Source organism: Capronia epimyces (assembly GCF_000585565.1).
Source record: "Capronia epimyces CBS 606.96 chromosome Unknown aczIQ-supercont1.6, whole genome shotgun sequence".
NCBI lineage: Eukaryota > Fungi > Ascomycota > Eurotiomycetes > Chaetothyriales > Herpotrichiellaceae > Capronia > Capronia epimyces.
Genome location: NW_006912909.1, coordinates 106629 through 134138, shown reverse-complemented (window position 1 = coordinate 134138; position 27510 = coordinate 106629). Strand labels below are relative to the sequence as shown.

The 27510-nt window shown below is 51.9% G+C and overlaps 11 protein-coding genes across 11 annotated transcripts; 3 read left to right on the top strand and 8 right to left on the bottom strand.

Annotated features, from left to right (window-relative positions):
- Nucleotides 1-471: 471 nt before the first annotated feature.
- A1O3_06925 (uncharacterized protein) lies at nt 472-1399 on the bottom strand (the record flags this gene model as incomplete). The annotated part of the gene is made up of 3 exons (XM_007737039.1): nt 472-814; nt 981-1217; nt 1299-1399. 3 exons carry the CDS (start codon nt 1397-1399, stop codon nt 472-474), a joined length of 681 nt encoding a protein of 226 aa, XP_007735229.1.
- Nucleotides 1400-2381: 982 nt separating this feature from the next.
- Nucleotides 2382-3290, top strand: A1O3_06924 (uncharacterized protein; the record flags this gene model as incomplete). The annotated part of the gene is made up of 2 exons (XM_007737038.1): nt 2382-2609; nt 2685-3290. 2 exons carry the CDS (start codon nt 2382-2384, stop codon nt 3288-3290), a joined length of 834 nt encoding a protein of 277 aa, XP_007735228.1.
- A 3441-nt stretch (nt 3291-6731) lies between these two features.
- On the top strand, nt 6732-9578 carry A1O3_06923 (serine/threonine protein kinase; the record flags this gene model as incomplete). Its single annotated transcript, XM_007737037.1, has 1 exon — nt 6732-9578. One exon carries the CDS (start codon nt 6732-6734, stop codon nt 9576-9578), a length of 2847 nt encoding a protein of 948 aa, XP_007735227.1.
- A 979-nt stretch (nt 9579-10557) lies between these two features.
- Nucleotides 10558-11901, bottom strand: A1O3_06922 (uncharacterized protein; the record flags this gene model as incomplete). The annotated part of the gene is made up of 3 exons (XM_007737036.1): nt 10558-11552; nt 11657-11740; nt 11793-11901. 3 exons carry the CDS (start codon nt 11899-11901, stop codon nt 10558-10560), a joined length of 1188 nt encoding a protein of 395 aa, XP_007735226.1.
- A 678-nt stretch (nt 11902-12579) lies between these two features.
- Nucleotides 12580-14352, top strand: A1O3_06921 (uncharacterized protein; the record flags this gene model as incomplete). The annotated part of the gene is made up of 2 exons (XM_007737035.1): nt 12580-12819; nt 12880-14352. The coding sequence occupies 2 exons, from the start codon at nt 12580-12582 to the stop codon at nt 14350-14352; spliced, it is 1713 nt and encodes a 570-aa protein (XP_007735225.1).
- Nucleotides 14353-14918: 566 nt separating this feature from the next.
- On the bottom strand, nt 14919-15360 carry A1O3_06920 (V-type H+-transporting ATPase subunit H; the record flags this gene model as incomplete). Its single annotated transcript, XM_007737034.1, has 3 exons — nt 14919-15001; nt 15130-15182; nt 15266-15360. Coding segments are annotated over 3 exons (231 nt in total), but the record flags the coding sequence as incomplete, so codon positions are not given.
- A 1037-nt stretch (nt 15361-16397) lies between these two features.
- Nucleotides 16398-17616, bottom strand: A1O3_06919 (uncharacterized protein; the record flags this gene model as incomplete). The annotated part of the gene is made up of 5 exons (XM_007737033.1): nt 16398-16562; nt 16611-17193; nt 17250-17332; nt 17389-17473; nt 17582-17616. The coding sequence occupies 5 exons, from the start codon at nt 17614-17616 to the stop codon at nt 16398-16400; spliced, it is 951 nt and encodes a 316-aa protein (XP_007735223.1).
- A 657-nt stretch (nt 17617-18273) lies between these two features.
- Nucleotides 18274-19895, bottom strand: A1O3_06918 (uncharacterized protein; the record flags this gene model as incomplete). The annotated part of the gene is made up of 3 exons (XM_007737032.1): nt 18274-18935; nt 18983-19073; nt 19125-19895. The coding sequence occupies 3 exons, from the start codon at nt 19893-19895 to the stop codon at nt 18274-18276; spliced, it is 1524 nt and encodes a 507-aa protein (XP_007735222.1).
- A 968-nt stretch (nt 19896-20863) lies between these two features.
- A1O3_06917 (uncharacterized protein) lies at nt 20864-22654 on the bottom strand (the record flags this gene model as incomplete). Its single annotated transcript, XM_007737031.1, has 1 exon — nt 20864-22654. The coding sequence occupies one exon, from the start codon at nt 22652-22654 to the stop codon at nt 20864-20866; it is 1791 nt and encodes a 596-aa protein (XP_007735221.1).
- A 542-nt stretch (nt 22655-23196) lies between these two features.
- A1O3_06916 (uncharacterized protein) lies at nt 23197-24252 on the bottom strand (the record flags this gene model as incomplete). Its single annotated transcript, XM_007737030.1, has 1 exon — nt 23197-24252. The coding sequence occupies one exon, from the start codon at nt 24250-24252 to the stop codon at nt 23197-23199; it is 1056 nt and encodes a 351-aa protein (XP_007735220.1).
- Nucleotides 24253-24904: 652 nt separating this feature from the next.
- A1O3_06915 (uncharacterized protein) lies at nt 24905-27305 on the bottom strand (the record flags this gene model as incomplete). Its single annotated transcript, XM_007737029.1, has 10 exons — nt 24905-25078; nt 25164-25369; nt 25484-25616; nt 25664-25991; nt 26048-26280; nt 26329-26396; nt 26443-26527; nt 26578-26652; nt 26706-27042; nt 27097-27305. 10 exons carry the CDS (start codon nt 27303-27305, stop codon nt 24905-24907), a joined length of 1848 nt encoding a protein of 615 aa, XP_007735219.1.
- Nucleotides 27306-27510: the final 205 nt, after the last annotated feature.

Below are 27510 nucleotides of genomic sequence, written 5' to 3'. Positions count from 1 at the left end.
TACTGAGATTTTGGTCTTTTCTGATAGCTTGAAGAGCAAGATTTATTTTTCGTTCCTCATTAATAGTTGCCATCGCTGGTGGTGGAGAAAATCATATTGAAAGTTGGATGGTATGGAAATTTGGTGAGGTGTTTCACTCGCTTGTCTGTTTCACTCGCTTATCATGCACGTTATATATATATATATATATATATATATCATGGAAATGTGTCAAACTTAGGCATTCCCAGCCTTATCCTTTTGACCAGAAGGCTGGTTTAGACATACGATACACTATATAGCCTGCGCTTCCCCCATACCCCTTTAATATCGAACATGAAAAATTTCAACCTTTGACACCATCAGGGAGCGGAAGGTAGGTGCACGTACTCATCAGGGGAGCGGAAGGTAGGTAGGTGTACGTACTATTGGAACATGAGATCAAGAATATCAACATGATGGTATGGGTGGTTTCTAGTTGTCGAAGAATTCTCAAGCCTTGGAAATCGATGCTCCGCTCCTAATATCTGCAACCGGCGTGACTGTTTTGACGACTCTAGCCGGTGACCCAACAGCCACACAGAAGGAAGGGAGATCTCTCGTGACAACACTTCCACAGCCGACAGTACATCCACTCCCGATCGTGACGCCCGGTAGAATAATGGTACCTCCTCCGATCCAGCAGTCACTCCCGATGGTCACCTGTTTGGAAAAATCGATGCCATCTCGTCGTGACTGCACGTCCGTCTCATGAGTTGCCGCGAAGATGCTCACCGACGGTCCAAGGAAGACTCGGTCGCCAATGGTGACAAGGCCGCAATCCAAGATAATCATACTGCGGCGCCAATATCAGTCCCAGTCTCCGTCTAGGGTCGGTCGAGAGCCTACTAGGTACTAGGTAGGTAGATGGCCATGCATGCTACTAGGTACCAGGTAGATGTCCATGCATGCCGGAGCGACCAAATCAAATCAACGGAACGAAAACGAAAGGATTCACTCACTTGAAATTGGCGTAGAAGTCGGTTCCTATAGAGATGTTACATCCATAATCCACACCATACGGTGCCTCAACGGTCGCATTCGGCCCAATCTTTCCAAATGCCTCCTCCAGCATCTTTTGCCGATCCCTCGCTAGGCTCTGGGAGGTCGCGTCGTCCGGGAAATGGTCAGAATACTTTTTGGCCAGCCGCCGCGCTCGCAGTCGGCCATCTTCGAGTTCGGGTGCAAATTGATTATATCTGAGTAGCAGCAATGGCAGTCAGTAGTGTCCATGACTTGGAGAAGGTTAGATACGAAGGAGAAGGAGAAGGAGAACGGACGTCATGCCAGAGATCATTCGCTCGTAGTCTTCACACCAAGGAACACCGTTGAATGATTTTGCGACTTCGATCGCTTGCGGGTCCTTCTTCGTGCTGGCCATGACGATGATGACGATCTCGATCGAGATGGTGGTGAGGGTTAGGGTTATTCTTCAAGCTCTTGAGAGAAAAGCATTTTCCAGGAGAGGATTGGGCCAGGGGCACCTATGTGAATGAAGTCTTTGCCTTACTCGATGCAAGAAGTAGCCAAGATAGGAAAGAGAGCTTAAAAGGGCAATTCTCCTCTTATGTTGGGACCTGGGGGGGTTACCTCTGGAAACTCTGACTCAGAGAATCGATTATTCAGCTGTAGACAGTCTGGGCGACCTCAACGCTCCAGCGAAAATCAATGAACTGCATATCCATCTCTTACCCTACAAAAAGTAGAGTCCTCCGTATAGAGTTGAGATTCCCACCAAGACAGACACTGTATCCGTACACTGCATGCATGCACGGCTGCAGCCGCCCCGCCGCTCGCCGCTCTACGCCGTAGGTGACACTGGCACGATATAATAATGTCCGTTACCTTAATTATCCGTCCCTACCTCAGGTAATTAGCTTATTTTCCAATTCAACCGCCGTGGCATGAACATGCCATGCTAATATTAAAATAGGTAGCAGACTAACCAAATCAGCTATTAGTATTAGGGTCTTTCCCATGCTTTGCCGGATTAGTGCTAGCCGTGGCTAACGGCCCCTACGTGCTACGGCCCCCTTTACACGCTGCTACTATGATATCATCCAACTTCTCCATCCCCGTCCCCATTTGCCTGCGCTCGGTTGCAGTTGCGATTGCGTGTGTCCCTGAGACGAGAAACACCATGTTCCAGATGTCTGGCAATGGGCCACTCTGCCTCTCCCCGTCGCTCTCTCTAGTTATAAAAGAACCTCAAATCGACGCCAGACTCGGTTGATACCGCTCATGTGATTTGTCCATCCGTTCGGGACTGCCCTGCGCAGCTTTGGCACTGCGTTGTGTCGCCCGCCAAAAAAAGTTCCCAATCCCGAAAATACCTCACCTGGCAGCAAGGACAGTCTTGCACCATGGCGCCTCCTAGACCACGAAACGTCGACGACTCCAGATCCGAAGCCTCCAGTACCGTCACCAACCAGAAAGAAAAGACTGCGTTAGGCCCGTCTGGCGGATCGGGTGTGGCCAAGGGGAGACGTTTTGCCTCCAATCTGAACGTCTCTACGACTGCGAACAAGGCTCCTGCGAATGCCACTGCTGCGGTGGTGGATGCCGACAGTAAAGACCGAAATCTCCCAAGGGTAAGTTCCTCGCTTCATGCACGCAGATCCGCGGCGGTGCTTTGGAGAAATGCTAACCGTCAATGCCACCTCCAGACCGAATGGAATACCATGTCCACATCCGTCCTGCGCACCTACCGAATCGCCCATCGACTATCTGTACCCTCGGCATTTAGCCATCCTCTCGCCGAGCTGACATACACTTCCTCGGACATTGCGCTGCGAGCACCCTCCGCCGTCCAGTCCCGCCGGAAGCTGCGTGAGCAGAAACATCAACGCAAACTTCAGCAAGCAGACAGAAACGGAAATATCAGAAGCATTAAATCATCTAAAAATAAAGACAAGGCAAAACTAAAGGATACGCAAGCCGATCCACCATCGAGTACGGCCACGTCGATTCCTGATCCCGGAGCTGAGCAATCACACCCTTCCTTCTCTCCTTCTGTGGCTTATCACGGGCCACGTGAACCATCGACTCACCTAGCCACAGCTGTCCGCAAGCATTTCAATGCACAGCAGCTGAGTGAGGCCGACACAATTGCAAGGTTCATATACGTGGTCCAGCAGAACGGCAGAGGAGTAAGCACCGAAGGGTCGGGGGGCGATGGGACCGGGAATTTCATAGGAAGTCATGGACGCGAGGTTAGAAAATTGGACGGACCAGGAGGGGAGGTTGGGTTCAGATTGAGGTTTCGACCTTGACACCTTAAGAGTGTGGGTTATCTTTCCAAAACAGCAGCCACGCAGAACATATGCTGTTTCTTTATATATATAATGGCGAGCGTTGGACTCCTTTCGGTTGTTCACCGACGGGCGGGTGTTGAGGGTCACATTGGGACTTCCAGGAGCATAGGACAGGAGTTCTTCATGTGATTAAAGTGCAAGGGGCCACGTGGACAAATTCTGTATCAAATACCTGTGGGCCTCTGAAATTGAAGACTAGGAGATTCTTGGACACCGGGTCTTGTTTTCTTTCTTTTTCGTGTGCCGACCCCCCTTCTAGGCAATGACATTAGGCTCAGATATCAATGGGCTGGCAGGGGAGAGCCGGTAACCAGGAAGGCGCATGCATGTGTGCTGTGAGGTACCCGGCCAAGCGAGTCGAGGAGGGACAGAAAACAAAGCGGATTCGACAAATAGCCTTCTACGGAGCCATGTGCCATACTTATGACAGGTCAGAAAACTGGCGCGTCAAGCCCGTCCAGAATCTTTGGTATTTGATCATCGATAGGGATTTGTCACGAGTGATAGAGAGTTACCCCTTGTGCTCCTGCTGATCGTCAGCATATTGCTGCTGATTGTGATTCCGCAGGAGACAGTCAATAGTGGAAGACCACCTCCGAAGGAGTAGACAGCGCATTCTGAATCCTAATCTCTCCGAGGAATGACGAAGGAAGAGCGGTGTGGTAAATCGGATCAGCCACAACAAAGTCCGGAGACCGGAAGAGTTCAGAGATTCTTGGTGGCAGAATCCATGCAGGTAACGAACATATAGTTTGGGTCACAGGTGTTTGATCTGGTGACACATTTTCCATTCCCCTGACTAGGCACTGGACTATTTTGGGTCCAGATAGATGACAAGAGGCAGGAAAATGTAACAACGCGTGGGTTGATACCAAAATGGTGCGCTCCAGCATCACCTTCAGGGCAGTACAAGCACCACGGGTGTCAAGATGGCATTCTCGTTCCATCAGACCCTCCCATCGTGGTGCGGAGGCTCGCTTGATGTGGTTAGGGTTTCGGAAGATGTTGTCGGCGCACCAAGGATGTGCTTGCCGCCCTTGCTGCTCACAACTCAGGAGCCACCGCACGCCATCCAAAGACTAGCATACCCACTGTCTGCTCTCACAGATCTGAGAATATGAGCATATCGTGTGAGCAGGCCGCCGAATTTCCAAGCTGCGGATGCCTCCGAAGAGCGGTACGTGGTGTCAGTGTTTCTCCACCACGGGTTGAAAGCGGTGTGGGACAAGGCTGGGGGTGGTTTCGGAAAGCCAGTACGAGCATAGTCTCGTCGTGTCTGGTGATCTGACGAGCTGGATATAAGACTTTCCTTCCGCAACATGAGATGTGCAATGTCACAGGTGACTACCGGCGAATGCGCAGCAGCGCTGGTCCGTGTTCCGACCCAGCATAATGATCATGAGTAACACCTGGGCCACGTCAACGGCTGCGAGGGTGATTTTGTACAGACTAGTCAGGTTGCGACATGCAATGAGATCATAAGTCTCGAGTTCGAACCCGATGGGTAGTGAGATCGAAATAGGATGGGGATGGGGCGGCAGATGGGAGACCGATATAGGACCGGAGCCGCCAATTGAGGTTGAGGATTTTGAGGATTTTGCGGCCCAACGGTGAGGCGACAAATAGGGCATATAGAGGGCGGAGGTTTCGAGATGAGTGGCCACGAGACTGGCTCTCAAACGTGTCTGCAGAGATGCAGTAGTGGCAAGGCTTACATGTAGGGTGGGATGGATGGCGGGCGCTGGTAGGAGTAGGTTTGTATGTTGCCTTTTCCCCTAGGGACATCTGAAGGCTGTTCGTCGCGGACTTTTTGAGGCTGAAGTCGGTGACATGAACGTAGAATGTTAGTATGTGTAGAGTCTTTGAAAACAATGTAAGGAAAGTAGGTATTGTTGCAGCGCAGGCAACTCAGGCAATCGCGCAAGGGACAGGATACCTAATTTCGTCGTCACCGAGTTGTTCTTGGGTGTAGGTATCTATGTACGGATACTTTGGTACATGCATAAGGTAGGTACCTACGTAGGTACGTACTTCCAGTGAGGCAGGCGCGTGGTGGCCATGTACTGTAGGTACTGTATCTGCCTTGTGTGTAAGCGGGACAAGCTGCAGCTCGCCTAATGAACAGCAAAAGAAGCCGTAGGAGGGTTCCATCAAGTTGACCATCCTTGGCTCATTGGGCGTCCGAAGCTTGGGGATGAATCATAGGCAAGATACTGCATCAAAACGATGCCCAAAGGGAAGAGACAGAAGTCAACCCTGCAGGCATGCTGCATACGGGCCGGCGGAGAGCAGGCATGAAGATATCCAGCCTGGGGCGGCCCCTTGGAGGTCGCTGTGGGATGTATGTGCTTAATTGGTTGCACTGCCCTTGGAGGACGCCGCGGATAGTTGTGCTGGCACTGGCAGCCTCCCCTAACCCCTCATCCTAGCCCCTAACCCCCGGCTAGCCCCCCGGAGCCGGAGGCGCGTACCGCCGCCTAAGTCCATGGGAAAACGAATGCCTTCCTCCACCTGGGTCTCTGCTGGCAAGACCGACTGGACTGCATCCTGCACCAACACTAAGGCAGCCGCTGCAGTCAGTACATATTGTACAGTGCAATACTCAACCTTCGAACTTCAATCCAAACACTTCCAAGTGAGCTCAACAGAAATACCAGACGCATATTCTCCGGCCTCAGCTCATTATACGTTGGAACATTTTCCACCTTTGCTGGTCCTCCTGCTTCAAACCCACCTCCATCCACCTGTTATCACATCACCTCACCTTATTTGCATCAATACACATCACCTTTCCAGCCAGCTTCGTCTTCCCTTCAAACCCTACCTATCTGCCAACAATTTGATCCAGACCAAACCCATCCCGACGCCCAAGGAGGTTTAACGGAACAGCTGCGTTGTTTTAGCAGACGAGCAGACGAGCAAACCAGAACAACTTAGGCAAACCCTCAAGCCTGCTCTGATCCCGACCCAAATTCGTTCATCCTCCTCCTCTTCCGCCTGCTCCTCTTGCAGTCGTCCTGCAACTCAAAAGGCTCGCAGTCTCCTCCCGCTACTTGCAACATCACCTTGAAACCGAAACTTCCGACGTGGTGCAAGCAGTCCGGTGCAATATCCATCGGACCACTGTGTGGCTTGCATCCTCTCACCGCCTACCAACTCCTCTCCGCCTCTTACGCCTCCGTACAATGTCTCAGCACCAGTAATATCTCTCTCCCGCGAGCCAACTCCCACCAAACCCTCCTCCATCTCCTCCTTGTACTACCACCTGACCTTCCATGTCCGACTGGCGTCCGTCCAATACTTGTCGCTCTCGTGTCTCCCAGCTCAGCGGAGGTTGCTGATTGTCGTTGAGGCTTGCCCCTCACTCGAAAGAGCAGAGACTCAAGCGACCTCCGCAACATGGGCATCACACCTCACCATGCTGAATCGCCATCTGGAGAAATCGACTCCGAACCATCTCATTCCAGGCACTCATTCATCCGATCTGGCATGTGGCAGAAACTGCACAATCTGTTTGCCAGAGATGAGCCTAGCCAAAGTCGTATCGACTGCCCAGAGAATGAACAGTGGCCCCAAACATGGGCCGACACCCCTGATCCCAACAAGCACGCGTCCTCCACGAGACCACTGGCGGTCGGTCTTCCCCGGCAAGCAACCTTCAAGCGTCAGAACTCCGAAAGGCGCGATCGTCTGTTCCCCGTCCATCCCGAGCCTGCCGAAAGACGAGCAGTGTCTTCGACTAGAAATGCATCAACTAGTCTTCCACGACCACGAGCGACATCATCCCCGCCTTCTTGTGACCTGGGCCGTGTTTCTGCCCCAGCTGTAACCGACTCAAGCAAAGCCGATGCCACTACCACTGATTCTCCTGGGGACGACCTCACAGCCACTTTCGTCCCTGGACTTTCGAACACTTCAGAAGATGTGTGGTCGCAAAATGGCCATCGCGCACCCCGACCTCCTTCAACAACGTCCTCCAATAACTCACATTTCCCTACGCTCAATACCTTCAACGACAAGGTTGATTTGAGAGAGGAGCTTGACAGTCGATGGATCCTCAATCTCAGCATGCATTTCAGAGATAAGTCCGATCGTGAAAAGTTCTTCGTTACTTATGCAGAGACCCCCAATCACTGGCGCCGTGTGACTATCTCCTGCGATTATCGCAACGCTGAACCGGGCTCTCTGGAGATGGATCTCAGGGAGCTTCAGTTCCAGAGAGATAAGAGCATGCAAATATACGAGTCCATACGTGACTCTTTGCCTGAGATCCAATTCTATGAGACCGTCACAAATCTGAAGCTGGAGACCACCGATGGCAGGCTCCATGTTCATGTGACTGAAGACGTGAATGAGATCATCCCTTATCCTCCGCGCCACACCGTAGCCCACGTCCTCGAGGAGGACGGATTTCATCCCATGGAAGTACGCGAAAGCGAGTTGACCTTTGACTCCCATCTCTCCGGCTTTGTCTACAAAGTACGGTGTAAAGGCAAGACCTATATCAAGAAGGAGATTCCTGGGCCGGATACAGTGGACGAGTTCTTGTATGAGATCAATGCGCTGCATGCCCTACATGGCTCGGCCTATGTTATTCAGCTTGAAGCAATCGTGCTCGATGATTCACAACATTTCGTCAAAGGGCTACTTATTAGTTTTGCTGAAAAGGGTGCGATCGTCGATCTGCTGTATGACCACAGAGGCTCCATCCCTTGGGACGATCGATGCAGATGGGCTGAGCACGCAGTCCATGGGCTCAGCGAGATTCACGAGGAAGGTTACGTTCAAGGTGACCTCACCCTATCCAACATCGTGGTTGATGATGATGGGCATGCGAAGATCATCGACATCAATCGACGAGGATGTCCTGTTGGCTGGGAACCGCCCGAAATTGCCGCCAAAATTGCTAGTCAGCAGAGAATCTCCATGTACATTGGTGAAAAGTCGGATTTATATCAACTAGGCATGACATTGTGGGCGCTGGCCATGGACGATGACGAGCCTGAGCGACATGTTCCACCATTGAGTGTCGAAGAGTTCCCGTCCGAGGTTCCCGACTGGTACCAGGACGTCGTGAGAATTTGCTTGTCCCCTCGACCAAGAGATCGGTTATCAGCCAAAGAACTGATCAGTTTCTTTCCAGGGACCGAGTCACCTGACGGCTCGCAACAACCGAAGAGGCCTGCACTGAAGTTGCGTACAGTGAAGGACTATATCGACCCTGCCGATGCGGTTGGGCGTGACGACATTGAACGCCTGAGCTCGAGCCAACACGATCTCAAGCAGACTCTTTATTCACCGGAAAGCTCGAGAGAGGACTACACTTTCACCTGGCCCAAATCCTCGAATTACGAACTCGACAGTGAAACCTCGGGCTACGACGGTCCTAGAGGCCGAGCACCACCTTCAAATTTCGGACATCTTGGTAGAGACGAAAGACGTCACTGGTTGCCTGGAAATGACATGCCGAGCGCGATAGACGAACCAGAACCCAACATTGTAGCAATCTCCCCTGGGCTTGAGCGGGAGTTTGACGAAGTCGATTTGGATGGGCATCCATATCTGATATCTCGCAGAACTTTCAACAATGAAGAACTGGAAGTGTTGGAGCGTGCAGAAGGGCAAGAGCAGGACTTGCAAAGCCAGTCCTCGGCATTGGACAGCCCTGAGCACTGTGCGATTGTGTCCCTGAACTCGCACCCCCCGTTGCCTCCTCGAAGACCGTCCTTTCAGCACATGGCCTCTCCGACATCTGATAGTACGCCTCGCAATAGTCAAGCCATATTGCCCACATTGGCTGACAACCAGCTTGATACATCAAGCGATGCGCCATCACCCGCAGACAGCTACTCATCACCATGTCTAAGTCGAGACTCGGACCGTGGCTTGGCGACTCCCCAGGCAACCACAGTTAATGCCTCGATTGAAACCGAGAGCAGTCATCCCGCAACGGAACAAAACGCCACTGATTCTAGCCCACAGAGTTGTTCAGATTTAACGCGTCCGGAGACGACAAAGCTACCTCCAACGCTGTGCTATGCTGATAGCGGCTATGATGAGCCACTTGGTCTGGTAGAGGATGAGACCAATGATCGAGGGGCGGCTGTGCACAAAGGCGCAATGGAGCAAACCCCGGCAAATTTAGATCCTCCGTCGGCAACCCAAGGGGGTCACCAGAACGAATTCGCTGTCACTAGTAATGATATTGACAACGACAGCCACCCTTCAGAAGGGCAGATAAGTTGAGTCAAGGACTCGATTGATCAGCGGGCAGGATGATGGAGCCTGAAGACTCTGGAATCAATGTAGCAACATCTTTCTCTTCCGCCGCTTTGAGACTTTGGAACCTGGATGACAGAGCACGGCATGACGAAGCACAGGCCCGTATCTCAATTCATCTTAAGAAGCGATGGCTTTATTGTCGCCATTAAGCCTGGCACATCGATTGAATGCCCGCACACTGGCCGCAGACCCTGCTTTCCCGCTTTGATGTCAGCCTGGAGGGTTCTGCTTGGCTGCTTCATTCCGAATGGAAACACAATGACCCTGCAAGTCTCTTGATCCATCAAGACGGAAGCAATGGTGACCTTGAGCACCGGTGACTCCCGCGATCAGTTGGACTAATAGCCCAGCAGAAGTGACATGGGTCTAGCCTTGCCCATCCTTGAACGTTTGCAGTCTTTGACGAAATTAATACCATGACACGACGCCCACGACAGCGGAATACGACCACAGTTACGACACATTCCCATGATTTGCATTACTGAATTCGACGGGAATCAATATTTTATACATTACGATTGAGAACATGATATCATCCATGCGTGATGCGATGGGACGGCTCAACCCGTTGATGTTACCCGCAAGGGAAGGAAGGGTCTTTGTTCATTTTTTTCATTTCTGGTCTATCACAGCAAGTTGCGGAGTTTTGGTGATCTTGGTTTTGGTCTTGAGGCATTACTATATATTGGGTTGCAAAACCAATCGAGAGGTGTGTTGAAACCTGCAAGTCGGCCGTGCGGCTAGTGTCGCTACTTAGATAAACAAGCGGCCGCCCCAGTTCGAGTCAGCAGGAGATGAGAAAACATGGCTTGAACTCCAGTCGTTTCGTAAGCAAGTGGAGCCGCAGTTTCTCCCTTCAAGTTTGGTATCGAGGATGAAAATCCAGGGGTTTCCGTTCCGGACATGGGCTTGCATCACAGCACCGTGCTGGCAGACTGGCCTCTCACGAAGTGAATGGAATAGGGCCAGCTCCAGAGACGAGATCCAGGTTTCGTCCAATCAAGACGATTCTACCTTGTTGCTTGCTTGCTTCGCCGTCATCTGTACCATCACCCGGCGTTGGCGGCTGGATGATCTCAAAGATATCTCGGACACCCTGGACAACTCGGATGGTACCGTCAGTGATCAAAACCAATCCTTTCGTTCTGTGGATCTCATATTTGCGCAACTGGCCTTCCTGGCGGTCCTCAGCCTCCCAGAGCAGCGTCTCTAGCCAGTCTTGCAGCACCGGTAGCTCTTGGGGGTCGATTGCTCGCAAAGGCAGAGTAAGAGTCGAGATTGTGGGGTCAAGGTGTGAATGGCCTTTCAAGGAGAAATGCGGAGAGTGCGTATTAGGAAATGTTGAATACGCGTTCAGGTCGAGCACTGTGCCACTGAGCTCGTCGATGCGGGAGTGAGTGGTGCAGAAGAGGCGAGCAAGGCTGTTGATAGAGAAGATACGTGAACCGATATCGGATAGGTCTGGCTCGGAGATTAGATCTGCCTTGTTCAAGATGATCACGTCGGCGTGAGAGATTTGGAGATGCGCGGTAGTGAGTAGCGGAGATTGATGGTGGTGACGCTCGTCGGGAGTGAGTGGTGCCTCCTTGTCCGTTTCCGACGCCGGCAATTCATTGGGTATCGGCTCGTCCAGGCTCCTCAGGATGTTCTTTGCGTCGACAACGGTCACAATCCCGTCAAGGTAGATGCTGCTGCCCAACCCTTCGTCCAACCAGAACATCGGGGCGATGTTTCCCGGGTCCGCAACTCCGGTGGTCTCGAGCAATATATAGTCAAAATCCCTCTGCCGCTCCACCAGAGATTCCAGAGCAGCTACTCCGCTGTCCTTAACGCTGCAGCATATGCAGCCGTTGGCCAACGGGATCCATTCGGTGCTGGATTGGTTGTTTTGACTTACGGTCAGAGCCTTCTCGATGTCGGCGGTGTTGCCAAATTCTGCTTGCAGTAAGAACACGTCAGATCTGGTTGAGAAGTGCATTTAAGATGCTACCGCATAGTCGTCAGAGTGGAAATGAATGGGCTGGAACAGATCTTGGACCGACCGTTTAAAATGACTGCAATTTTCTTGCCATGGTTGGCCGTGAGAATATGGTTCAGCAGTGTCGTTTTGCCTGCACCTAGGTAGCCTGATAAGGTCAGTGAGAATTACACGACAGCCAAGTTGAGCGAGCCCCGCACCTGTTACAATGGTAATGGGTACCTTTCTCAATGGTGTTGAGTCTGAAGGCACGTCTGGCGGGTGAGCAGAGCCACCGATGTCGACAAGGTCAGGGATTTCATCGTCCATACTTGTGCACATCAGTCGTAGCAAGATTGGTACAGCACAACGGCCGTATCACTCGACCGATAATCAATAGTTCAAACAGTATTCTATATTTTATCAACGCTGGAAGCCCGTCTAAGATGTTTGTTCACACAGAATTTTACGTCATCACGAGCCTTGACGAGTGAGGCCACGTGCCGAGGCTGCTCAATACTAGTGCAACGCTAATCGTAGATCCCGTAACCTTGTTCTAACACGGAAACTTATCCGATTCTTGTCTGCACAACCCGTCAACTGCGTCTTTGGGCTGTCCTCCCATTGACCTAGAGAACCTGTCCATGTTACCTATTTGGTCGTCCGCCTTTGCAAAGGATACTGGTACCGTGCTGCCTAGTTTGTTGCGGAAAGGTCGAGGTGTCTATCCACACTATTCGTACACCCAACCTTGTTGCGATCGTCAACCACTTGCGCGCCTCTAGCTGCCACACGGGCTACCTGCTCAGAATCTACTGAACCCCGCCGTATCTCTACTCCCAAGTTGGAAGGAAACGCATTCTGTGCAGCTCAAGGTTCTCATCAATCTTTCCAGTTGTTCCATAAACCAAAGCACAACGAGCGCAGCCCAGGGCGTTGAAACACACGCGCCGGCCAGAGAACTTCCGGCAACTTTCTTGAACAGACGAATACACTCTTGTGCGCATCATGACTGCGGTGACCTCCTCCAGAGCCGGTGTCTCGCCATCCAACTCCCCACGACTCCCTTCTCCTCCCCCTATCCCAGAGGTCCAATTCGGCCCGAAAAGTCCAGGAATCGGCGACACCTCCGCCGAACTATCTCTGGATGCTACTTCGAGGCCAGATGAAGGAGCTGGACGACGAATAAGACCTGGCACAAGATCCTCAGATATGGTGGTTGGGCCCCCTCTTGTGCCGCTGAGTCAGGTATGGTCTCCTCTGTCCTCCGCTTGTGTGGTATTCACGAACTGAGTTGACTCGTCACAGTTAGACTCGCCTTTTCAACTTCAAGAACATCTAAAAGCTCTCTATTCGCACCTCACACATACTTCAAGCTCGACGCATACCATTCCTATTTCAAAGGAGACTGCTTTACAACTGGCTACACCTCCTCAGATCAACGAGACGGAAAATGTGGATAGGAATCTATGGCTCTATGAACTCTGTAGATTCCTTACACAAAAGGCGAACATCGTCTCCATCTTTTTGATGAACGACAACCCTCCCTGCTCAAGCCAGACATGCCCTGAAATGAGAGCGAGCGAGTGGCAGTATCTCTGTGCCGTTCATGAACCACCAAAATCTTGCTGTGCCATTGATTATTGCAACCATACACTTGACTGGGCGGCCAATGTGCTGACGAGTCCGAAGCACTTCCCGTCCAGGTTGGCACTGGGCGGGGAAGCAGGAAATGCTATTCAAAGCATGCGTCAGCTCACGAATATCTTCCGCCGCGTGTATCGCATCTTTGCACACGCTTGGTTCCAGCATCCTGATGTTTTCTGGTCAGTTGAAGCAACTTATGGCCTCTACATGCTTTTCAAGGTAGTCTGCGACGAATACCACCTCATACCAGAGGACAGCTACACGATTCCCCCCGAAGCAGAAGAAGGTCGGGACTTGAGCGATGAACAAGATATTGAAACTGCATCAGATGTCGGTCTACGAATGCAAATCCTACGTAAAGATGACCCGTCAGCGACTCCCGCAGATGATGAAAATACCCCATCATCTGAGGCGTCAGGTACAGCTGCAGCGACGACGGCCAGCACGGCGGCAACTGCTCGTCGCCATAGACATACTCCGAGTACAGGCAGCCATGTTGCCCCTATCGCGGAAGGGCACGAGGAAGATGAAGAAGTGACCAGTGCGATTGTTGTATCTAAGATCTCTTCACAGCCGTTCAGTACGCCGATTGAGCTGACCGAATCGGCGCCGAAAAAGAATCATTTCCCGGCCGATGGCCAGCTACCCAGGTTGGACATCAGTGCCGCAATTCCACAATACGAACCTCCTGCCCCTGCAGAACCTACCCCCACAGGTAACACTGAGGATATCGATCCTCTATCCGCAAACCCGCAGCCAGATGCACAGAAAACTATAAGTGTACCTGCCGAACTACAAACGCCTGTGACGGAAGAAAAGCAAGAAGATGAACAGGAAGTGACCTCTCCTTCGGGCGGAAGCATTCGCACAGGAGGTTCCGACCTCCTGAAAGCGATCCTCGGACATATCAGTGATGCCGACGACGATGCGGACGACGAGGACGAAACGAAGCATGGCCAGACTTCTGAACAGACAATCTCTGTCGAACAAGAGGGCTCAGAGGCTCCTGGATCCACGGTGGTTGTCCAGAAAACCGGTGTTGGAGACGAAGGAGATGCAGGAGATGAAGGAGATGATACGCCGGCCAAGGAGGACATTCCCAACGAGGTGGGAAAGACAAACAAAGACGAATAGAGTATGTACAATAGCATATCCTATCGAATCCAATCTGCAAACATGCAGTACCTGAGACTCTGCATCCAGCTTCGCTATATACTGTCTCTTCGCTTATTCGTACAATACTGCATTGAAATGGATTGCTGCAACAAGCCGTGCTGTGCTATCCAAGGCGCATCAGGTTTCGGGACAGCCATATCCTCCTCGCCCTCGTCAGTCTCCACTCTGCTTCCGAAATGTCACTCTCAGCTACAAGAGCATGCAGACGGCTCGGAATTCGTTCTCAGGCACCCCCCTGTCCTTCGTGGTTAGGACGAAATACTGACCTAATTGTGTATGCGTCCAAGGATAAGGCGTAGGTAAAGATGAGACAAACAAGCCATCGAGTCTGGAAGAAATACAGGTAGTGCAACTAGCATACCCAGAGCCCATTCCACTATTGCTATTCATCGTTGTCGCCCTCTAAGTCTTGCAGACTGCTCTACCGGCACACCGGACTCCTCACAAACGCCTGGAGCAGCCTTACATAGCTGCCTGTCCTGGCAGGTCATGTTTCCGATGCGATGTTTAATTTTTCTTTCCCATTAACTGCCACCGAGATAGCCGTGTCGTAATTTGGCCATTCGAGGCTCGATCAGAGGGTGCCACTGGGCGAGGAAGGTGATTGCTGCATTCAAGCGTTATTAGTTTATGTTCGAGGAAGGATTGTCGCGACCGAGATAAAGGCCGAATAAGGATATGAAGGGATCAGAAGGATGAATCGTCATGGGAACAGCATCCAGGAAAGAGACGTACCCCACATAATGTAGCAACTAGCAAAACTCAGGATCAAAGTATTTCTCCAGATCCTATAGAGTAGCACATCAGTATCATCCCGAAAGCATGTGGACCGGTGTTCGGTTCCAGGAGGGAATGGATCGATCAGTCGTACGTTTGATTCTCGCCCTTTGGGCTCAGAAACCACGCGCCCACACTAAGAGCCACAATTATGACAAGGCCAATTATCAGAGACCACCTGTTACAACTGTCAGTGCGTGTCATAGAAGATGTGCACATCTAAACCAAAGTTGGTGTAGAGGTATGCATTTCTGAGAGTAGTGTGTTGCAATTGAAGATGAAGGGGATGGATGTTTCTTTGTGATCAACAGGTATCAAGATCCTTTTGACGGCGACATATCCCCCTCTTCCAATCTTGATGCGACATTCTGGCCGAGAGTTCGACTCTGCGCCATATAGACTAGAGATGGAAATTCAATCCCACGGGTGTTGTCTGGACATTTCGAACAGACCTATGCAAGGTGGCAGAACGCTTGTAGTGCTTCCATTTCCACCAGCCCTCCACAGATACAGGACATTGGGAGCATGTATATGGGATCTGGAAGGCAGGGAGACGAGGTTGCTGGAAACATATATGCTCAAGGCACAAGAGCGGCCATGTGGACGTACCCATTCGCCATTGTCTGTGTCTCGGTTTATCTTGTATAACGCTTCCAGCACCCAGATTCCTTTCTCTTCCCCGAAGTCGTCTCGACTCTGTAGCTAGGAGCCAAAGTACTTATGGTGCCTGGCGAGGCGGAGATTCGAGGTAGAATAGATTGCTAGCTCGTCGCGGAGGTTATGCTGAGACAGGCGCGTCCTTGAGAAGGATTGGATCTGTAGGAGTTTCGTGGATGACTAGGAAATCACGGAAACCGCTCAAAAGAAGGTTCAGGGTGGGAAAGGCAACAGGTGCATGTTGCTGTCGGCAGCTTCGATGATGATGACCAGATGCGCAGATTCGGCCGACCTTCCAAACTGGGACTACATACTGTGATCCGGACGTCAATAGTATGACGGCAGACGGCCGAGCCGTGATACAATGCTAGGGCCAGAGATGGACTATGGAAACTGGTTTAATACGCTGATGGTTATGATAGATCACGCGGATCAGTATTGGGCTCGTGTAGCCTACGGCTCTCACACCATTGCTGTTCGATGGGTAAAGGAAACCAGGTAGTAGATGCAAAAAGTCAATCCCAAGCAAGCCTAGCATAATACTCTCTCACAATCCCCGGTCATGGCACTCAAGCACCCTCTCTGCTCTTACGATAGTTGCTCTCTTGTTCCACCTGGAGCTGGTCGATCTCGGGCGCAAGCTCGGAGAGAATTTCGTACGCTCTCTTGTGGTACTCGAGTTGTGCCGCGATTAGGTCGGCCAGATTTCGGAGAGGTTCTGGGGTATCGAGAACCTAGAATAGTCAATAGTCGCACCTTGTAAGATGTCTGGGTTCACTTACATTCTTCATAACGCCTTGGGCGTCTTCGACCTGCGAAACAAAATCGTCTTCCTTGGCCTCAATTTCAGCTCGTGCTTCCTCGCTCAAAGCGGTTTCATCATCTGGATTCATTCCCCTGCCGATGACCTGGCTCTTCTTCGACGCCTTGGTGCTGTCCAGCAGTAAGCGGCTGTTTTCGACCGCTTTTCTAGCCTTGACGGCGAATTGGATGTTGGTGTTCAATGTAGTATTCCAACCGGCCAGGAATCTTGAGAGAATTGCATGGTCTTGGGCCAATCGAGCCTCTCCAACCTTCTCCTCTGCCAATGCATATTTCTCGAGCGCGGCGGCTAGCGGATCGTCACCGGAGGGGTTTGTCTGCTGAAGAAGCTGAGAACTAGCCAGGGACGCGCGTGCAATGGCATGATTGAAAGTCTTGGGCTGAGGTTTCGCAGAGGGGGGAGCAGTGATGGCAGCTTGTGCTTCGGCGGGACTTGAAGCATGAGAGAGCAGAGTCACTTTCTCGGAAATGCTGCGCCCAAGATCGGTAAAGGATTCACGAATGTTAGGGGGGTAATCGTAAGCCTCGTTGGAGTACTGGTTTCTGCCAAGTTGTCAATAAGGGGGTCCAATGATATGCCGGTAGGATTGCCCACGAACGTGACAGCGAGGAGCTTTTGATGGACTTGTTTCAAGGCATCGACTCTCTTTTCGAGTTCAACGTAGTCTGGAGGAAGTTGGGTCTAAAAGAAAGACTGTCAGCACATCGTAAACATGAGAGGTTGCTGATCCCACACACCTTGTCGTCCACTCCACCGAACTGTTCCTTGAGATACTGTTGACTCCGTTGTGCAAATGGGGAGACGGTTGAGTTGAAAGCAGAACTGTAGATTTGCGCTCATCAGTAAACAACAGTCTGACTAGGGGTTGCGACCTGCTCCGTGGGCAATTTCGGGATCGAGATAATCAGCAACGCGTTGATATGAGCGCACCTTATGTTCTTTCCAAAGGCAGAGAATTTGTCCATGATTGTGGATGGTGCAAGCTAGCCACAAGAAATCCGGAGGAGTGAGGACAGGCTGCGGGTGAAGTGCAGATGTTTGGACGGGAGAAGTTGACTGCGGTGGGAGGCTACAGGTGGTGTTTTGAGAATAGCCGGTAGGCTTAGACAGACAGTAGTCACTAGGCACCTACTGCATTGGTGTCCGCCTAGGAAAACATGTGCCCGCGCCAGCAAGGTTGCTCTTTATCGTTCACACCACAGTTATTTCAAGGCGCATTTCCTACCTAATCTTTCGACGTTGATCGAATATGTATGATGCGTCCTTACGGTATAGTTGGATCTACTACCAGAAAGTAATTCTTATAAGGTCCCCCTGCTATCTCGCCGAAAAGAAATTCGTCGCCTATGTAATCATCAATCCATTCGTCTGCCATTCCCATTCCTTGTCAACAGCAACTTGCCATTTGCAAATATCAGTTGAGCCCATTACTATATCGATTCGCAGCCCGCCCACCAGAGAATACCTGCAACTCGTAGATCCAACAATCCCTCACAGGGCCGCCCAAATCTTGCTGGGGAATATCCAACTAGGTCAATGTAGCCATCATGGCTTTGATGATGGCGGGACTGGGAGCAGCCGAGCGTGAGCGACCTGTCACGCCATCAGGAACCTCATCTACTTCATTTGGCAATCAACGACATCCTACCTCTCCGGTCTTTCTTGACTTCTAGGATCTCATCGCCACGTCGTTCAATGATCACTTCACCACGAGGCGAGGGAGATCTTTCCCGGACCCGCTCGATCTTGACAATCTCTGTGCCACCATCGCGCTCGTATTTCCTTTCTCGTCTCAATGCTTTTCGTTCTGCCTCGAGGTGGCGAATTTCTTCCTTGATGTCGCGATCGCTGCGAGGAGGCTTCCTGTCGACCACCAGTGCTAAGGGGCCAAGATGGACGGAGTTGGACTCCTCGTAGTCTGCTTCTCGCGTAATTTTTCGCTCAATGATGGTTTCATCACTGACAGACGAGCCTCTCCGGCGAGTTGTGCTCGATCGATGCGTGCGCGCTGGAGACACTTCTCTGACAACCTCTTTCTTTTCTACCACGGTCTCTTTGACTAGTCCAGGCGAAGACCGTCGGCGCGATCGTCGCCGGGAGTGTGAACGATGTGATTTTGGAGACGGTGAACGCACTGAGAGCCCATCCCACTCCCGGACAGAGCGAGGAGCCTCGGTGAGCGGTACTGTCTTTGTCTCCTCGATCTTCTCGGTTCTCTCAATCACAACTTCACCTTGCCGGCTCCTCGATGTTGGAGGAGCCTCGATGAGACGGGTTGTACTAACTGCAGGGTCGTCAGAAGCAGGATACCGCAAGAGCGGGCATACTCACCTTCACGCTCACGATACTCCTTGCTTTTGGCGAAGACTTCATCAATATTGTCCGGCCCCAGGGCCTTCTCAATGACAATTGTACGTTCATCCTGTTGCCTTTAGTACTGGTTATCTGACACGTCGGGAGAGGGATAGTCTACCTCTTCATAGTAGGGATAACCCAGATCATACAGAACCTTGGTATGCACCAGTCTTTTTGGCATACGAGTCTTGCCGCGGCGGGGGTACGGCTTGACTTCTTTGGTATCCTCTTTGACTTCCTCGAAGAATTCTTCTCTCACCGATCGACGCTCAGGAGATGGACTACTATTTCGTCTCCTTCGCGACACCCACTCCCGTTCACGGTATTCTCTGAAACCATCATCACCATAGAGATCTGGGTCTTGGACACGAACATCATCGTAGGATGGCCCATCGTATCTAGGATAACGCTTAGGAGATGGGGCTGGGATAGGGATCAGCTCCCTTGCCGGGGGAACTCTCTGCGGTCTGTAGCTATCCTCATAGTCACGGTAGCGCCGGGCAGGTTGGCGGTCGAACGTGTCCAAGCTCGATTGGCGTCGGAGAAGACCTGGCCGTGGTGGTGCCTCTGGTCTGGCTGGACGTTCCGGCGCATACGGAACCAGCTGGCCTCTCTGGCTCCTCGGATCGTAGTAGTCGGTCTCCTCGAAATATCTGCGCTCAGTGGTACCCCGAGGCCCGTATCGCTCTTCTTCATAATATCGCTCATCTTCGTAGACTGGAGCACGACGGGGCGGGTAATCAGCGTAGGGAGGACGCTGGTCAATGACAGGAGGGGCTCGGATCTCTCGTTCTCGTGCAAACCTGTCGGTGTCCCAGCGCTGAGGGGGAGGGTCACGATAAGGGAGGCTACTTTCAGAATAATGAGGATCGGGGCGGTAGCGAGACATGGCTGGCGAATGTCGATCTGTTTGGATTGAAAGCGGCCTGTTGCCGATCGAGCTGGCAAGGTTAGCCCTTGGTCGAGGCTGAGATTGTCAGACGAGACAAAAGGTGTCTGTGCTGTGTTAGAGTATAACACAAACAACAAGAGTCACAAGAAATGAGAGGCACTGGATGTGAAGAGAAGAATTCGAGACCCGGTGTGACAGGACCAGTGGATTCAGTCTGCAGTGCAGTGGGCAGATGGAGGCGGGAAAAGGTCGACAGCGTACTATCTTTAACACAGTGTGATGATCACAAGTTGCTGTCGACATTGCTCTCCCTAACTGGGCACCAGTTGGGCGCAGCTGCTGGCGGATGACGTCGCCAGTGCCTCCGCCTTCAGGCCAATCCCTCCACCAGTCTGCCGACACTCAACTTGAACATGCCTGCGTTGTGGTTCCTTGGGATTGGGCAGCAGTGCGATGAGAAGTCTACGCCCTCTTCTCGGTGTATTATCCTTTGACTAGGATCTTACGCTGCTCGACTAGAAAAGTCATCTATCTGGGATCTTCGGTGCAGGCTGCTGTCCTTTAGGCACGAGACACCCCACCCCGTCCACACATCTCATACCCGGACGGGCCGAACGGGGAGCCATGGTCAGCTCTAGAGCACAGACCGCACAGGAAGACAACAGCAAGAATTGATGGTATTGCTCGCAGTTGGTAGAGGTCTACCTGGTTGTTGTTTTTTAAAATCCATGACTGCCTCTCATCTGCCCCCGTAGCAGGAGCTTCCCCATCTATCTGCTTCAAGACGCCAAAAAGCCACGACGAGCATCCTACCCCTTGATTTGCAGGACCTTTCCGAAATGTGATAATACACTGTGCAGCAGTCGTGAGAACACCATGCCTATGGCGCCTACCTGCCTTGCCCGCTGTCACCTGGCCGCTTTCCCAACGCCTTCCGTTATGAAATGCTGCAAAGAGGAGAAGTATTAGTTATCCTTTGAACCGGCGCCCGCCGTGCCTGCCACAGTTCCGCCGCCTGTCAACTTCGCAGCTTGAACAGCACTCATCTTGTGAGCCCAGCCTGGTGCAGGCTGAGGTCGACGTACAGTTCTAATCTCGTCGGTGGAGATGCCGGGCACTCGGATATTGTATTGTCGTTCGAGGACGATTTGAAGATCGCGCAACTCTAAGCTCGAGGAACCACGTAGCTTCGCAAGCTTACAGGCGGTAGAAACGAGTTCGTCAACAAAGTCATCGGCGATTGCGAGGAATATCTGGCAGAAAGTTAGTGAAGGTACTCGTCCAACAGAGTGTGGATAACTTTCCTCTTCGGCTTCAGGCTCAAGTTGTTCCTCTGGCCCTGGCCCGCATACCTCTCGGACCAGCTCGTTCAATTTCTTCTTGGACAGCACCCTTCCATCCTCGCTCGACTCCAAGACATATCCCGGGAGTGCGGTGATTGCCGGTTGTGCAAGCTGGCCCGGCAATCCTACGCCTGCGCCCCCGGTTAGGGTTGGTCTGGAAGACGGCATGGCCACAGGTTTCGGCTCGGTAACTTGCAGATTCTTGGTAATGACTGGAGTAGCTGTCTTCGCGCCATTGATACTAGTATTAAGAGGATGCGGATGAACACCTGCCTGAGCGGTATGTTGCGCCGCTTGAGGTGGCATATTTTGACCTTGATGTGATACTGGACGAGGGCCTGCCGAGGCGTCCGACTGAACAGATGGAAACTGTGGCTGGGATGCACTCACCGGTGTCTGCTGAGTGGCTGCGGTTACGGTTGCGCTCTGACCGGGTTGAGGTGTCGCACCAGGAGCACTGCCGACTTGGACTGCACTTGCTTGGTTGCGTGCCGCAGAAACGGCACTACTGATGGAGTGGGCTGTTGGGCCTGGGGCACCAGGCTGCATGTGAGGAACTGCAGCGGACTCTGCACCGTCCCCGGCTGTTGCTGCTTGTTTGTTGTACTGATGTTGAGGTTGAGCGGCGCGGAACTGTTCTTGTTGCTCATTGAATTTCTTCATAAATTGGGTGCTCTCATTCACAGCTCGGTCGCATTGTGCAATCTTGCTGTTAAACACCTCCGTTTCTTGTGGTGTCAAAGGATTGCCAGTCTGCTGTCGTTGCTGTGCTTGTCTCTGAAACTCGGCTTTTTTCTGTTTCGCGACCTGCAGTCTCTGGAGCGCTTGTCCCAATCTCGCCTTTGCCTCCTGTAGCCAAACTTCAGCTGGTTCCGTACCTTTATTCATGGCTGGAGGATAGTAGAAATTCTGCTCGTTCACTTTTCGCTGGATCTCAGGTAACAGTTGGCTGAATTGCACACTACTACTTCCAGTCTGGCTTGGAGCAGCACGCATTTGCCCACCTTGCGGGGGCTTTTGTGCCTGTGCTTGCTGCTGCTGTTGTTGCTGTGCCTGCTGCTGTTGTTGTGCCTGTGCCTGTGCCTGTGCCTGTGCCTGTGCTTGTTGCTGCTGCTGTTGCTGTTGCTGTTGTTGAGCGGCTAGTCTTTGTTTCGCGTTCTGCTGCCACGCTTTCATGCCAGCCATTAACTGGCTTGATGTCCGAACCAGACCTTGGTAGGCTTCGTTGTATTTGGGGTCGCCTTGCGGTGTGGTATTCAGAATTTCCCAGAATCTTTTGACACCTTGCTCATACTGCTGTTTTTGCGCAGGATTTAGTTGCGGCAATCGTTGGACCTGCTCAGGCCGGATCAAGGAGGCTTGTTGTTGCGGCGCAGGCTGAGGGGGCCGGTTTTGTGGCGCGCTGCCGTCCATGTTGGAACAACAGTGAAGGCTGCGAATAAGCTAAGCCCGGAGTAGGAAGCCGACGAAGTGAATAGAAATATCCCAGGATTTGGGCACTCAGCGGTGTCTGAGGCCGGTAGAGGAGCAGGAGGAGTCAAGATGAACACGGGGATAAATTCAGGTGTCGGGAAGATTCATGGTTAGAATGCCCAAGGATTGTTGAGGAAGTCCAAAATCAGAAAAGACCAAAATGTAAATGTAATGGCGGTCAATCTAGAAGCAAGCGCAAATGACTGGATGTCGAACGGACGGTTTGTTGAAGCACAAGAGAGTTGCAGGATGAAGTTGAAGTTTGAGGGGCACCCGGACTTCAAAGGCACTTTTACTTGCCTCACGGTCCTCACGGTCTTCACGGTCCACGCTGCACTCCAGGCTGTACTGCACGACCTCAAGTCGAGGATACCCTCCCCTGGATCCAACAAATGCTTTTCGCTATTTCAACTTGCTCGCTTCTTCCCTTACGCATCTAGTACTAATTATGCTACAAGTACGGAGTAATACCTCAGCTGAATTCAGCCTCCCAGCCATGCCTCGACCAACTCACAATCTACGGCCTCATGCCTCATGCTCACCTCATTGCGATCCCACTGTAGCCATTCTTCAACACGCGCATTGTCGGCCCTGGATCTCACCACTCCCACACTGAGATCGATGACATCGGGCCTCTCGAAGCTTTGGAAAAACACTGTCGCGCCACAAGTCGAGCAAAAACTTCGCAGTACAGAATCCGAGCTCTGATAGTGCTTGAGTTTTACAATTTGCACTGTATCCTTGGCCCTTGGCCCGAAAAGCACCAACTCCCCCTGCTTGGTGAAGATATGAGCCGGGGGAATATACGTCCATGGCTGCAGCGAGAAGCCGAGCGTCAAACGGCACGACCTGCAGCAGCAGAGTCGGGCAGAGTACTTGCTTCGGTCTTGGGGGACGTACCACCCTTCGCTCTTCTCGTTGTGGGCAGGGGGTGCAATGTGCAGCTGGACGCCGCCGCAATGACATGCGACATCCATCATCTCGCCTCGCTCGTCCGATACTGTATCGCGTCCTTGGTCCTTCAGTTCCAGGAGTTCAGCCTCACTCATCTGCCCCGCGCCGTCATCTGGTTCACTAGCAAAGCAAGGGACATTCTTCCCACCCAGGCGGGTGAGATACGGTGCAAACCCGCCATCGCGTGCATCGCCGACGTATTCGTGAAACTCGACTTGTGCGACATTGAGGTTCTTTTCATCTCTGGTTCCGTTCTCAGTCTGCTTATCATCGATCTCGACGATTCCAGCGCAGGCCAACCACCGCCCATCTCTCTCAGATCGCACAAACACGTTGCACCCGCACTGCTTACAAAAGAACCGCGTGTATTTCTCCGACGTCTTATAGGCGGTTGTGTTGCTCATGGACTTATCGCTCGGGCGGCCCTTGAGAATCGCATACCAGGTCCCCAGGGCTCCAGTCGTCCGGCGACAGGTATTGCAATGGCAGATGCAACATTTGAAAGGAAGAGCCGAGGACGAAAGCAAAGAAGCGGGCTCGTAGATGAGCGCGCAGAGACATGTCAAATGTGTCGGAGTTGCCATTCTGTTAGTAGTTGTGAATTGGTGAACTCGCAAGGCACCCAGCCTCGATCGTCTGAAAAGGCCAACAGGATCTGCTTTCTGTTCCAAAGAGCACTAGCTATTAAGACCTCCGAGCCTATTTAACTCTCGACAATCCCACGCACAAAAAGGGGGGACGTGAGGATGTTGGTGACCTGCTTTGCTTGACCTCTGAGCTCGAACTTGAGTTTGCCGTTAACGTCTTCTCGCCCACTCAGTGAGGATTTTCAGAGCATTCACAGTCACAAGCTTCTTTCACCAGGCTGAGAGGAGACTCTGGCCCAGAAGGCCAAGCTAGGGGGCCAGCTGGAGTCTAAATAACGTGTAGTACTGTGACGAAACGCGTATTCGATCTAACTACGGAGTACCTATAAGTTAGGTGATTGGGCTGATGGCGGAGACTTATACGCCTTGCTTACGCTATATTATATTCCAGGATTGGTGGGATCATACTGCGAGTATTATTGTGTCCCTACACATCCGGAATCTTGAAATTGCATCGCAAATGGCCGGGTACATACACAATCCACAAGAATATAGCATTCAGCATCACACTGGCTCAAGAACGCAGAGAATTCAGTCTTCCTTTGAGGAGGAAAAACGGACAAGCGAGCAAACGTGCTGGTCTGCGCGATTACTCGGGCACTATCGAGCCCATGCTACGCCAGAATTCACAGCGATCACCTCTCCCCGCTTCCCAGGTCCAAGCATTGACCAGTGTGATGTTATTCTGTAGGCCTGGATTACCGTACTCGGTGATGTTACGTCCGATCTGGACGATGCTTGTCGAGAAAGGCGTCCCTCCCGTCTGCCAGGATGAGTTGGGTCAGCTTGGTTTCGCACAAGTTGAAGGGTGTGCTTCCAACCAAGAGCTGAGATTCGAGTCCACTTACCTGGTTCAGGTTGATTTGATATGGGGAGGACAAAGAAAATGGAGGCCAGTTGCTGGCATCGTTGGACGTCGCCGACGAATTCGAGGATGCACCATTTGCAATGTTCGACGGGATGCTGGGATTGTTGGTGGTTACGAATTGACCCCAGATTTGTCTAAATGCAAGAGCGAGGTCCGGACCGATGTTAGAGGGTGCTGGGCCAAAGTCTGTATTTGCCAGTTAAGTTAGCACCAACTCTGCGGCAGTGATGTCCCCCCGAAGCGTCGATGGTAGCGTCTGCTGTGGGATTCATGTTGAATGGAGTGGAGGCCTTCACATACATGCACTGACATCCGCACCGTGCAATGCCGGCTCGACAGAGAACTGGTATTTGTACGAAGTCCTCCCGTAGTCATTGTACGCAATAGCCATCCAGTAAGCCGGGCAGACGAAGGTTGTTTCGGCATAGATATTCTGATCTGCCAGTTAGCGACAGACACTTGGTCTGGTGATATACTCACATCTGCTCTCTGTTGCTGTCCCGTACCCACAGAGCTTTGATTGAGCGCGCTTGGGCCGGCTTCGCCAGACGTTGCATACAACGGGGAACTCGAATTGGTTGAGGCATTGGAGCTAGGATAGTAGAGCAAGACCTTTGCGATATCGTCATTTGTGAATAGTGGAAACGTTAGATGCAACCAAGCTAGCAGATCTTCTTCCGTAGTGATGTTTTGGGGAGTGAAAAGGGGCCCTTCGTTGGCATTGTTGCCAATCAATGCATTCTGGCCGTTCACTTCTCCGCGTAAAAGCTGCTGACTTGGAAGGTCTTGGACGAAGACGCCGTCCGTACTTTGCAGGAAGCAATTAGCATTTATCGGGCGAGGTGCGCTGTTGGGGGAGCATACACAGGTAGAAAGGCCCAGGTTCCGAAGTTTCCAGACTGTGATATTGTTGCACTTGCATTGATCAAAGTATCTGTGTCTTTTGCCACTAGACATTCGAAGATTGTCTGTGAATGAGCCCCATATGGCAAGCTAGGTGCACAGCCTGCTTGCGCTGCGAACGCATAGTACGCCTGAGAAGGGATCCAATCTTTATAACCATACTGCATTGGCAGATAAGGCGAGGCGGCAATGGTCTGTGACAGGTGTCAATGCTTGATCTTCTCATGAGACTCTCCCCTTACATTGACAAATAACGATGAACCCAGACTTCCACCATAAGCCATGTCTTGAAGCATGACAGATCCGCCACCTAAAGAGGTGAGTATATTGCCTCCAGAACAAGATGTCGAGCATACCAGCGCTTTCTCCAGAGATTGTCACCTGCGAAGCGTTCCCCCCGAAGAGTCCTATAAAATCGTGGACCCACTTCAAGGCAAAGTGCTTACAAGTTGATCAGCAAGAGCAAGGTAGAGCCCATCCTGAAAGCCTACCTGGTCGAGAATCCCTGCATTCACCACACCGTTACGGAACACTTCATCAGACGATAGAAAGCCAAAGGCTGCAAGCTGCTTCGTGTCAGCTGGAGGCAATACAAGTAGGTGCCGGAGATGTCTCAAACCCGATATTGGATGGCAACCCCCACGAAGCTGTTGTTATTCGCATTGATGATGGAGGACAGGTCCTGCCTGCCGTTCCCGGCTCCATATCCACCACCGTGTATCCAGACTAGAACAGGGAGAGGGCCAGAGGCGTTACTTGGAGAGTAGACATTCAAAAAAAGACAGTCTTCATTTGCACCGGTTTGATTGACGGCCTGGATAGACGTGCTGGCATCGGGTCCTTGCGGACAGATTGGCGCGAAGGTGCCGGCCTTGATGACCGAAGACCGATTTTGTTTTGGAGCCGTCGGTGCCTGCCAACGATTTGTGCCTGTAGCCGGCGCCGCATAGCGTATACTATTCAGTGTCAGGAGCTCCTTGGGGGAAATATCAGTCGTGAATCCGGCCTACCCTCTCCAGATGCTAAGTCCAGACGTGCTGTTCGAGATTCCCTCATATATCTCATAGCCTAGGTCAACCCGCAGTGAGGAGCTGAAGTTACCTCTGCTTTCTCGGGCTTGAAGAGTCCCCTCAAACGGCTGCGGATTATCCTCCTGGACCGGGAGCGCCGCGCAGCCGGCCAGAATCAGAGTGAATGAGAAGAGCAGGGGAAAAATCATCTTTTCTTGTTTGTCCTCGATCGTGTGCAGCAGGGCATGGCAGCTGGCAACGGTTTGACACTTGCTGGCAGGCAAGTTATCTAGCTTTGCTTTTCCTGCATTTTGACTGATTTCGGGTACGGATGAAGGCACCGGATAAAGCGCTGGCACCGTGCATGGCCATGACTGAGCAATATTAGCCTTTTCAGCCGACGGAAGAGGTAAG